This window comes from Gopherus evgoodei, chromosome 4 (assembly GCF_007399415.2).
Source record: "Gopherus evgoodei ecotype Sinaloan lineage chromosome 4, rGopEvg1_v1.p, whole genome shotgun sequence".
NCBI lineage: Eukaryota > Metazoa > Chordata > Testudines > Testudinidae > Gopherus > Gopherus evgoodei.
The window spans coordinates 34,525,049-34,537,368 of NC_044325.1; the positions used below are offsets into that span (position 1 = coordinate 34,525,049).

Here is a 12,320-nt window from a genome sequence, read left to right on the forward strand (position 1 = left end):
CATATACTTTCTTCTGTCTCCACACATAGGTGTCAGGGGCCTCGTTTGGCCAGAAGTCAAACATAGAACCATAGGGTCAGAAGAGACTGCAAGGGTCATTTGGTCTAACTTCCTGCCAAGATGTGTCATGCCTCTTATCAGCTATCACCACACAGCTTTCCCAACTGAATGATACTTCCCGCACTGGCCCTATACAAACAAGCCATACTGCTATAATTAAAAGGGGCATAACCACAATTTGCTTGGCAGGATTCAGCCTGAGAAATGATCAGATATAAGCCAACCATAATACTGTAGCAGGAAGCAAACAATAATCAATACTCTTCTTAGAAAAATAAAATCACAAAGCAAAAGGTAAAAACCAGAAATCTTATAACCTCCCCCCCGCTCCACCCAAAATGGCTGTTTCCCTCCTATAAAAGCCAGAGAAAGAGTGGCTTCTGCTTATACAGAGTCAGATGCTATGTTGGTAATTCAATTTCTAGATAATCCGCCTCCACAGTAAATTCATTCTTTGCTTACTCTTGAGTCCCACTTATTCTCTGCTGTGTCATTGAGAGAGGTGGCTGTTTATTCTAGCCACAGTCTCACTGTGGGATGATGTAAAACGACCAGTATCACTTTTTTTTAAATAAACAGAAATGCAATTTTATGTCTTTCTGAATATGTTTCATGCCATTAACTCATTGCAGTATCCATATTTACCTTACCATTATTTTCAGTCAATTTTTTTTAGTACCTATCAATGAGTTACTTAAAGGTGTATATAGGAGGATACTATAGGGATGTTAAAGGCTTGTGTGAAAATTAATGTGGCACTTAAAAGAATCATACAGTAGCTTTTATTGTCTGCATAATGTACACAAAAATAAATGCATTATCATTACACTATAATATCCTAACTCATATCATCTTTAAAAAACCGTTAAGGGGAGCAAATATGCTTGGTCATCCAGTGTGCTAAAACGCCAAGTTACAACTCTGACCCAGCACTACTTCAGTGTTAAGAATAAAATAGCTGTTCCACACCACCTTATTGCCTTCCATACACTGCCTCCCATCAGCCTTACTATGCAATAGAAACGCTGAGGCACACTGTAGTGAAACACAGGTACCTTCACAGTTATCACAAGAGCGACTGCAGAGTAGACCTAGGCCTGAAGCAAGCTCCCTGCAACTATTTTGCTGGGAGTGTTCCCTACACTTTGGAAATTACTGGTATAGCTCTTCATACTCTCAATGCTCCTCTCCTTTCTTTCATGCTTTGATTAGAAATGAATCAGTGAGCAACACTGACACTGAAAATATCATTGGCAGCTAAGTTAGCAGCCATAAAGCTGAATCAGGCTGTGCCCACCTCAACTTTATTGTTCAAGGCTCTTTGCAATTTCAGACAGCTGATACTGCATCAGTTACAACTGGGTCATGTTTGGAAGGTTCTCTCCACAACTGTAACAGGCTATCCCTGAAAGATGAGACTCTGGAGAACAAAGGATACATCTTTGGGAAATGCTGTATTATAAAGTGATAACATGAGCTGACAACAATACGTGTTAAGTTTGCTGCAAATTGCTACTTATTATTTTACTAACATGATACATTGTATTATATGTCAAAAACCTGCAGAAACCTTTTGGAAACCTCATGTTCTCATGAAGCACGACAGATGGTGGTACAGAATGTACAGCCAAGAAGAGAAAAGACACAAAACAATGCAGCTTGCTTCAAAAAGAATGAAGTACAAAATGTAATTACTGCATCTCTGTGGTCCTCTTTCCATTGCACCAGACCCTTGTAAACCTATGAGTGATTAAATCGGGAGCACAACTGAATAATAGTTGCTCTTACTTCCTGCTGATTTATAAACAAGCAAGTTTTCAGAGTGAACATCCAAATTCCATAGAACGTTAAAAGAGTTTTCTATCTGCTTTGCTAATTAATTCAACTTCTCTCAGACCCAAATGCATACCTTAACTCACACACATTGCATTTCTTTGTGAAAAAGTAAAGGTGAAGGGGATGGCTTATACATCTAAGCATTAGGTTTGGAACACCCAGAGTCACTGAATCCAAAGGTTCCAGTGCCTACTGGTTCTATTGAGCTGTGATCCTGCCATGCTTAGTATAATTAATTTTAAGATTTTGCAGGTGTCTGTTTTTTAATTTATTGGGGCTTGGGGGGAAAAGGAGGGAAGACCTTAAAAACCAAGATCGTTCCTGGTGCTTTTCAGGTTTGACCTAAAATCCTTGGCCAAAATTTACCCTTAGTCTATTATTGTGTGGAGTGTAGGCTACCTGGCTGTTATCCTCCACTCAGAGATAGCTGTATGTATAGTCAAAGCATTTTGTAATCCTTCTGGAAGAACAGTGCTGTGCAAGTTTAAAACACTGTTTGAATAACCATATAATTGACAGTTGAAACAGATAACTTATGAGAGGGTCTCTTTTCCCTGTTGATTAAATTATCTTAAAATGTTTTCCCTAAATAATTTGTTAATTCAAAGGAATGTACTTTACAATGTTCCATTTACCTTATACTTAAGCATAAATGACACAGTCAGCAGACTCACTGGCCATTATCACCCAGCTGGTCATTAATCCCAATTAAGCATTCAGCATCACAGTTGTGACTTACAACAGAAATTCTATAAAATGGTATTCAGTTTTACAAAAGTATATGGGGGTGGGGGTTAGTTGTGGTGGGTTTTTTTGTTTTTAAAGTTTTCGGTTTGGTGAGCGTGACAGGAAATACTCCAATCTTAAACTGTTTTAAATTATCCCTGTATTTTGTTTCTATCTGAAGTAAATGTTCATCCCTTTCTAGCTAGGTAGGTAAATTAATATGGTACAAAATTCTGCTGTTGGCAAATACCTGCACTTGTAGAGCTGTTCTTATACAAAATACTTTCCCAGTTAGTTTCACTGTCTCCTACTGCGGGGTCTTGGGGGATGTACATGTCCATGAACAGCACAGATGTTATCTTCAGCTGTTGCTGGGAGAAGGAGACACTGTTTCCTCTCCATTTCATGGGAGTCCTCCCACAAACAATGAAAAATAATACCTTTTCTGCTCCTACACCAGCCCTCCCCAATGGCTCTGCACTAGCAAAGGACAAAACTGACCAGGGCCATGTATTTCACATTGCTTCTGTGGGTGCTACTGGGGGAATGCTTTCTGCACTACCAAGGGAAAATTTTAGGAAGAAGGAAAGCAGGGACATTAAAAAATGCAAGGAATATGGAAGGAGAAAAGAGAAAATGAAAAATGGAGGAGGAAAATGGATGGGGAGGGAAGAGGGTATAAAGTGGCTACTCCCACAAGCAATTGACTGTCATGTATCTCTCTATATATCTACACAGATGCATAGTTTTGTATATAGACTGTTTTATATAAACTGGACCCTGGTAACGTGTTGCTTGTGACCAGCGGCGGCTCCAGGCATCAGCGCTCCAAGCGTGTCCCTGGGGCGGCAAACCGCGGGGGACGCCCTGACAATCCCTGTGAGGGCGGTAGTCAGGCAGCCTTTGGTGGCTTGCCTGTGGGAGGACCTGGCAGTCCCGCGGATTCGGTGGCAATTTGGCAAAAGGTACGCCAAATCCGTGGGACCTGCGGACTTCCAGCAGGCAAGACACCGAATCCGTGGAACCGCGGACCTCCTGCAGGCACACTGCTGAAGGCAGCCTGCCTGCCATGCGTGGGGCGGCAAAAAAGCTAGAGCCAACCTTGCTTGTGACAGGTTTCCCTGTATTCTGAAAGACAGAGCCTTCTGTCATTATGATCTCAGTTAGAAGAGTGTTTTGCGGTTTAGTCTCCAGAGGATCCAAAGTGTAGTCAGATACTGAAATACAGTTTCCTCTCACAACCTGGTTCATGTTAGAGTTTGAATGAAGATATCAGTCATGGCTCATTAACAAGAAGTATCATTAACAAACCTGTGTCAATGCAGAACCTAATTCTATATTGGTAAAATACTAAAATATAAAACTGTGTTTAAACATCTGAGTGAACTTTCTTAGCTTGCCTTTAAAGACTTGTCATGCAATTATTTCTCCACAAGTTGTGCTAATATGCAGCAGTAAAATCTGGCTAAATTCAGAAATTATATAATAAAATAATACTTTACACTTGCATCAGGTCTTCCACCCAAGTAGGGGCAGCTCTAGGCACCAGCTAAACAAGCAGGTGCTTGAGGCGGCAAAATATATGGGGCGGCATAATGCTGGGGCCCCAGCTCAAACCTGAGACACTGTCCTGGGCGAGATCCTAACCACCCCTGGGGATGGTAACCAGCCTGTTGTTCTGCCGCCGGGGTGCAGAGGGGCAGAGAGCCGGCTAAGTGGGGAGCGTGTCCCTGCTACTCGCCTGCGGGCAGCGGCCACCATCCCCTTCAGGCAGGAGCCGGTAGCACGGCCTTGCCCTGGCTGTAAAGGATGGGTGGAACATGTGGCCCGAGCAGGCCACTGCCTGGGGAAGAGTAGGGGTGTGGTGGGGACAAGTTGAGGAGGAGTGGCCTGCCCAGGCCCCATTTTCTGCCCATCCTTTGCAGCTGGGGCAGGGCTGCGCTATCGGTTCCTGCCTGAGGAGGGAGGTGGCCACTGCGGGAGCCGGTAGCGCAGCCCTGCCGCAGCTACAAAGGACGGGCAGAACATGAGGCCCGGGCGGGCCGCTCCTCCTCAGCTTGTCCCCATCTCTGCCTCCTGCCAGGGGAAGGGAGAGGGGAGTGGAGCAGTAGCCCGGGCTAAACTGAACTCGTGCCGGGGCCAAGGCGAAGACTGAGGATGAGTGGGGCTAGGATCCAGCAGCAGCCCCAACCCCTGGCCATGGGAGCAGCGGCAATGGGAGATGAATCCACCTTTGGCCAGATCCGCAGCAAGTCAGGCGGGGCAGGAGGGTCCCTGGGAGCTTCTTCTTGCTTGAGCCCCAGAGGCTGCCGTCTCCCTCCCCAGCCACGCACAGCATGCTGGTGCCTGGAGTCTCCTTCTGCCTCCCCGCCTGCAAGGGGCAACTAACCTGGCAGAGAGGGGCAGCATCTGTCCAGCAAGCCCAGCACCTCTTCCTTGGCTCCTCCAGCCCCTGAGCTCTCTCCATTGCATGCCCCTTGGGCTCCCAGCTGGGCGGCCTCAGCGCTGGGAAAACACCAGCAGGGCTGGGTCCAGTGTGTATCCAAGCTCGTGGGAAGCTCTCTCACCCCAAAGATTAGCGCCTTACCTACGGCAAGTACAGTAGTGCAATAGGAACATGACGTGAAAAATATTGTCACGTTGTGACACGGTCACTCAAATCATGATTACGTGTGTGTACTGTGCTGCCCTATTGGCGCCATTCATGCTAATTTCCGTTTTGCATCGGTGCCAGTAGTTATAGGGCTAAAATGCCAGGACAAAAACTAAAATGACTTTCCGGTGCTGCCTACTGGCAACAGAGAGAGAAATGGCAAAAAGAATTAGAAAAACTATTTTACAAAAGTTGACAATCAAGGAGAAAGCTCTAAGCAATACACTGAAGGTAATTATTCATCAACTGATGAAGACCAGTCGAACTAAAGATTACCTTTATCAGCTGATAAAGATGAACAACAATCTGACCAAAGATTATCTTTGCTAATAAAGACGAACAATCACAATCCATCCAAAAATATTTCCTACTTCAGCTGAAGAGTCCAGAAATGAAGAACTGTTATCCAAATCTAAAACTGAAGAATAATTATTGGAAGGTGGAGAGACTGACATAGAATCGGAACCAAGTACATGGCCGACAATAATTACTCATGCAATGCGAATGATTATTGTGAAAAAAGGTCCTTCAAAACTAGATCCTACATTTGAATAACCATTTAATGAGTAAAATAGTCGATTTATGCCATCCAGTATGAAGAAAAAATGAAAAATGGAGAACAAATTAATAGATTTTGGTTAGCATATTCACAGACCAAATATATAGTTTTTTGTTTTTGCTGCAAACTGTTCTGTAACTCGGACATTCTTCTGGCAACTGCAGGTTTTAATAACTGGCAAAAGTTGCATCAGCATTTGAAAGAACATGAAACATCAAAAAATCATTTACGTTCATTGACAAATTGGATTGAGCTGTCAAACAGATTACATTCCAGTACAACAATCGATGCGGTACAGCAACATCAACTAAATTCAGAAATTTGCTGTGTACGTTTACTGGCAATCATTAATTTCCTAGCCGAATAGTGCCTTGCATTCCGTGGATCCATGGATATTTTATATGAGAATAACAATGGAAATTTCTTAAAATTAGTTGAGTTGTTGGCAAAATTTGATAATGTTATGGCTAAGCATGTACGAAGAGTGAAAGATGGAGAGATTCACACCCATTATTTGGCTAAAAATACACAAAATGAGATTATAGAATTAATTTCTAATAAGGTGCGTAATGAAATTTTATCGAATTTGAAACATGCCAAATATTACTCAATTATAGTTGATTGTACTCAAGATCTGAGCAAAACTGAGCATATGTCAATAGTTTTCCAATTTCTGAAAATTGATGACAATTTGTGAACACTTTCTAGAATTTATGCCAGCAAATGAAACTACTGGGAAAGTCCTCACAGATGTAATTCTACAGAGACTGGAACACTATGGAATACCTTTAGAAAATACGCATGGCCAAGGGTACAATAATGGCTCAAACATGTGAGGATGACATGCGGGTGTACAGCAAAGAATATTGAATTTAAACAATTGCGTTTTTTTCATTCCTTGCTATGCGCATTCGCTCAATCTCGTTGTTAGCGATGCCATCAAATCATCTAAAGATGCCGTTTCATATTTTACCACAGTGCAAGCAATTTACAACTTTTTTAGTGCTTCCACACACTGTTGGGCAGTCTTGAAGAAGCATCTTGAACAAAAACCTCACACAAACCTCTAAGTCAAACTAGATGGGAAAGCAGGATAGACTCTATTAGACCATTCCGATATTCATCAGGAGAGATTTACGATGCACTATTAGAAATAAGCCAGGACTTGTCATATGATCCTTCATTTCGACATGAAGCTGAAACATTGGCTCAGAAAATGATGCAGTTTCAATTTTCATGTTGCATGGTTATCTGGCATAATATTCTAAATCAAATTAATTTGACCAGCAAAGTTATGTAGAACATAACCATAGACATATCTAAGGCAAAGACAATTTTGAATGAAACGCTGGAATATTTTAAAAAATACTGTTAAGATGAAGTATTTGAAGAAACTGTCAAAGCAACAACAACAATAGCAGAGGATCTTGATTTTGAACCGACGTTTGCACCTCAACAATTCATTTGCCCTCGGGAAAAAAACAAGACAGTTTTGTTATGAGGCTTGTGATGATCCTATTCTCGATCCAAACGAAAGGTTTAAAGTTGAATGTTTCTATTATATTTTGGATGTAGCTATAACTTCCATTGAAGAAATATTTTGTCAGTTGCATGGTCTTTGTGATACTTCTGAATTTTTATACGATATTGGAAATATTAAAAATCAGTTTTCCAAAGAAGACCTCATGAAGCACTGCCAAGACCTACATTTAGTGCTCAGTACTGCTAACGCTGCTGACATTGATGCAGTAGAATTGTATGATGAATTAATAGCTTTATCTGAGCTAATAAATCCTAAAACTTCTCCTCTAAAAGTATTAGAATTTATATCAAGAAATTATTTTTTCACTCTAAACACTGCAATAGCATTACACATTCTTTTAACATTACCAGTATCGGTGGCTTCTGGTGAGAGCAGTTTCTCAAAACTGAAATTACTAAAACATTATTTGAGGTCCATCATGTCTCAAAATTGTTTGTCAGGACTCACATTAATTTCAATTGAAAGTACTATTGCAAAAAATTTAGATTTCACTGACTTATTAAAAGACTACGCAAGTATAAAAACCAGAAAAATTCAGTTCATATAAATTCTTTTAATTTATGAGAAACTGGAAGACACTAACATTTTTCATTAGTGTATAGCTGAACCCAAATTGTTTGTAATTGTGATTTTGTTAAAATTAAATGTTAAAATTACACTAGTAAGAAATTGTTTTATTTTGCTAACTACAAAGTCTGTTTTCATTTTTTTTTTAATTTTAAACAGTCAAAACAAAACTGCAAAGTGCAAATATGTAAAAGCAAAAAAAAAAAGTGGGAGGAGGCGGGGAGGAGCCAACATTTTTTTTGCTTGGGGCAGCAAAAAACCTAGAGCCAGCCCTGCACCCAAGTAGCTGAAAGACATTTACAAATACGTATTAGGGCACATACTGCTCTTCTGAGATACTGTAGGTGAGAATTATCACACGTTTTATGATGAGTCACAGAGAAATCAAGTGACCGGCCCACGATAAAAGAAGCATCTTGTGGCAGAGCCAAGAATTCCACCCAGGCACCTGATTATCTTCTCATTTGTATTAGTGTAAATTAGGAATAAGTCCACTGGAATGATAGACATTACACTAAGTTAAAATATGTGTGATAGGGGAATGAAGGCCTAGGTCTCCTAAATCCAGTCCTATACCTTAACTACAAGATAATTCTCTCTCCTTAAGTGAAGCTAACTAGTACTGGTGAAAGAGCATCTTTCCTCATTGGGGAGAAACAGAAACCTTGTTATATGAAGAATAATTTTTTTTTTTTTTTTTTTTGCAGAAGCAGGACTTAGGTTTTTCCCCAATTTGTTTAAACCTGTGTGTTCAGAGCTGATTTCATAATGCTTGTATTCAATGATACTACACTTTGTCTACAGAATTATGAGAGGGTGAAGGTGAGATATGATAAAGAGTTTGCAACTGAAGTTGCATTTTAAAAATAAAACATCTGGCATCCATCTGAAAGTATCCTAAGAGAATCAAGCATCACTTGTCACTAGGAGAATGGATGAAAAAAATATAGCCTATTGTTTATGTGTACATCTCCCAAATTGAGTTAGGCTCTCTCTCTCTCTCTCTCTCTCTCTCTCTCTCTCTCTCTCTCTCTCTCTATTTTATATCCAGCGGGATCTCTGCCTACATTATTTATCTGAGTTTTGAGGGGATGACTCTCAAAGTCGTACCATCATGCAGAACTTCATATGCTGTATATGCTGTAATAACATGTCCTTTTGTTGTTTAAATGGCCTATTGGTTAAAAAACAAACATGTAGTTATGTGAGTGACTAATATCTGCAAAGATGACAGGCGAACTGTTCATGTTATTAAAGCAATAGCAATGTCTACAATATAAATTCCTTCTGTAAACTCCGTAGTAAGTGTTTTTGCCACAAGTGTATGGAAACTAGTGATAAACTTGTCAACATCAACTGTTGCCCACAAAAGGACTTCAGTACTGTTAAAAATAGCTACTTATCTCCAAAGAGTTGGCAAATAAGCTTTAGTCATATACACATCTGTAAATTAGATGCTAAGAACTAATGACATCCACTTCATACAGCAAGAACAACATTATTGGAGTAAATAAAGGCAAAAGTAAAATAAACTTCCAGATTTCAAATAAAACTGTTACTTAATTTTACAGTAATTTTTGTTCTTCGACACGTGTTGTGCATGTATACATTCCACTGTAGGTGATGTACGCTCAATGCACTTGACGCCAAGAATTTTGGTAGCAGTACCACTAAGCAGCTCATGCACTCCTGCTCTCCTCATGTACTAAGCTGACGGAATATGAGGGACATGGTCACTGCCTCTATCTTCATTCCTTTGCATCACTGTCTATAAATGCCCAAAGTAGCAGGGACATTGGGAGGATTTTTCTCCTTTGAGTTATAGTGTGAATATATGTCCCACTGCAGGTTACTCACTAGTTAGTTCCCTTACAAATGGCAGGACTTTGGGGTTACTTAAATGGAGTTTCTGATTTACCAGAGTTGGTGTCACCTCAGGAAGCATGCGTAATGGCGTAATGTCTGGAGATGGTTTGTACAGACAACCGCATTGCTGCTTTGCAGATATACGCTATAGAAATGTTGCTTAAGAAAGCTGATGAAGTGGACTGAGGCCTGGTGGAGTGGGCTGTTATCCTTAGTGGAGGAGAAACTTTAGTCAGATTATAGCAAAGCTTGTTGGAGTCAGAAAACTGAATGTGAAATGAACTGAAATAGAAGTTTCAAGGGGGAACCTATTAAATGGGATAGCACCAAAATTTAGATCCATGAAGGTACCAGGTCGGATAATATGAAGACCTATTAGAAATCTGGAGACCAAGGGATAAGAAAAGGCAAAAAACCCATCCACTGGATGGTGTATTGCTGAGATGAAAGCCAGGTGGAATCTTGCTGAACAAACAGACAGGTCAGAGGATTTCAAATGCAATAGGTAGTCCAGTATGTGTCTAGCCTCAGTAGGATTTGATTATAACTTGTAGGATTCCGGCCAAATGTAAAACCTTTTCATTTTGCTGAATAGGTGGTTCTGGTGGAATCCTTCCTGATGCTCACCAAGATGGCCTTGAGAACTTGGGATCGTAAATGTCTTGTGAGAACTCAACGAGGAATCATGCATGCCATGAGGTGGAGTGATTAGAGGTTGGGATGCAGATACCTGTCCTGGTTTTGAGACAGGAGGTAAACTAGGAGTAAAGTTATGGAGAGCTGATGTAGGTCTGTGAACCAACACCGTCTTCCCAAGCCGATGCCATGAGACTTGAGGTTGCTTTGGCCCTCTTCAGTTCCTGAGCACTTTCTGAATGAGAGGGACAGGAGGGAATACAAACAGATGATTCAACCAGGGAAAGAGAAAGGCATTTGTCACGGAGGCCAGGCAGTGGCTTGCACTGGAGCAAAACCTCCTACATTTGCTATTGAGCTTAGTTGCAAATAAATATATTACCAAGTACCTCCACTGGGGTGAAAGATCTGGAGGAGAATGTCTTTCCGAACTGTCCACTCATAGTGGTCGAGAAAGTCACTGCCTAGGGTGTCAAACTGTCTGGAGTGGCTCGGAAGCATGGGTACCAATCTCAGGGCAGACTTAAAACCAGGGCACAAACCCCAAACAGGCTGTGAACTCTATACTGAGATTTCACCAACCAAACAACAAGTGTGAACTTCTCAAGCACTATAACAGCCTTATCATGAAGTCACAGACAGTCCCCTTGGGTACTCCAGTCTATCTTGCCATCCAGGCAAACTTGCCTTTGTGATAGATGGTTCCTTACACCAAAAATCGCAATAATATTCAGGTTACTCCCATTCCCAAGGGACCAATAATTTACTCCCAGTCAATTGCACCTTAGGTCCTATACCAAAGACTTGTAGCCAATCCTATAATAGTCAATAAATCTTTAGTTAATTTAATAAAAAGAAATGAGTTATTTACAAGGTTAAAGCAGGTAAACATACACACAAACTAGTTACAGTCTTAGGTTCCAAAGGGTGATAGAGGTTTCTATAATAAGCAACCTCTGTAAGTCCTGCACGCCGAGCAGCTGGGGATCCTTTGCTTATGCTTAGAAATCTTGCCCTCCCAAAGTCCAAGCATACATTTCCAGTTTCTTCTTGTCAGCGATTTTCACTCACAGACTTTAAGGTCAGAAGGGACCATTATGATCACCTAGTGGGACCTCCTGCACAAAGCAGGCCACAGAATCTCACCCACCCAGTCCTGCAACAAACCCCTAACCTATGTCTGAGTTATTGAAGTCCTCAAACCATGGTTTAAAGTCCTCAAGGTGCAGAGAATCCTCCAGCAAGTGACCTGTGCCCCACGCTGCAGAGGAAGGCGAAAAACCTCCAGGGCCTCTGCCAATCTGCCCTGGAGGAAAATTCTTTCCTGACCACAAATATGGCGATCAGTTAAACCCTGAGCATGTGGGCAAGACTCACCAGCCAGACACCCAGGAAAGAATTCTCTGTAGTAACTCAGATCCCACCCCATCTAACATCCCATTGGGCATATTTACTTGCTAATAATCAAAGATGAATTAATTACCAAAATTAGGCTATCCCATCTTACCATCCCCTCCATAAACTTATTAAGCTTAGTTTTGAAGCCAGATATGTCTTTTGCCTCCACTGCTCCCCTTGGAAGGCTGCTCCAGAACTTCACTCCTCTAATGGTTAGAAACCTTCATCTAATTTCAAGTCTAAACTTCCTAGTGTCCAATTTATATCCATTTGGTTTTGTGTCCACATTGGTACGAAGCTTAAATAATTCCTCTTCCTCCCTGATATTTATCCCTCTGATATATCAATAAATATTTATTCCCTTCCCCAGAATTCAAGTTGATGGGACAATTTCACATGGATGACACCTTCATGGGTGTTGGGGTGAGTAATTAAAGTCTTTGTTCTTTGACATTTCACAATGGCTCATTTGGTTA

The 12,320-nt window shown here is 41.1% G+C and overlaps 1 protein-coding gene across 3 annotated transcripts in view; it reads right to left on the reverse strand.

Moving 5' to 3' along the window:
* Positions 1 to 12,320, reverse strand: part of TDP1 (tyrosyl-DNA phosphodiesterase 1) — a 110,150-nt gene that overhangs the window by 6,097 nt on the left and 91,733 nt on the right. Inside the window, exon 16 of one of the 3 annotated variants that reach the window (XM_030558942.1) lies at positions 9,597 to 10,681. The exons of the other annotated variants lie outside the window; for them this stretch is intronic. Within the exon in view, the coding sequence (XP_030414802.1) occupies positions 10,581 to 10,681 (101 nt within the window). The 3' untranslated portion in view covers positions 9,597 to 10,580. Of the gene's footprint in view, positions 1 to 9,596; positions 10,682 to 12,320 lie in introns of those variants that run through there. 3 annotated transcript variants of the gene reach the window in all.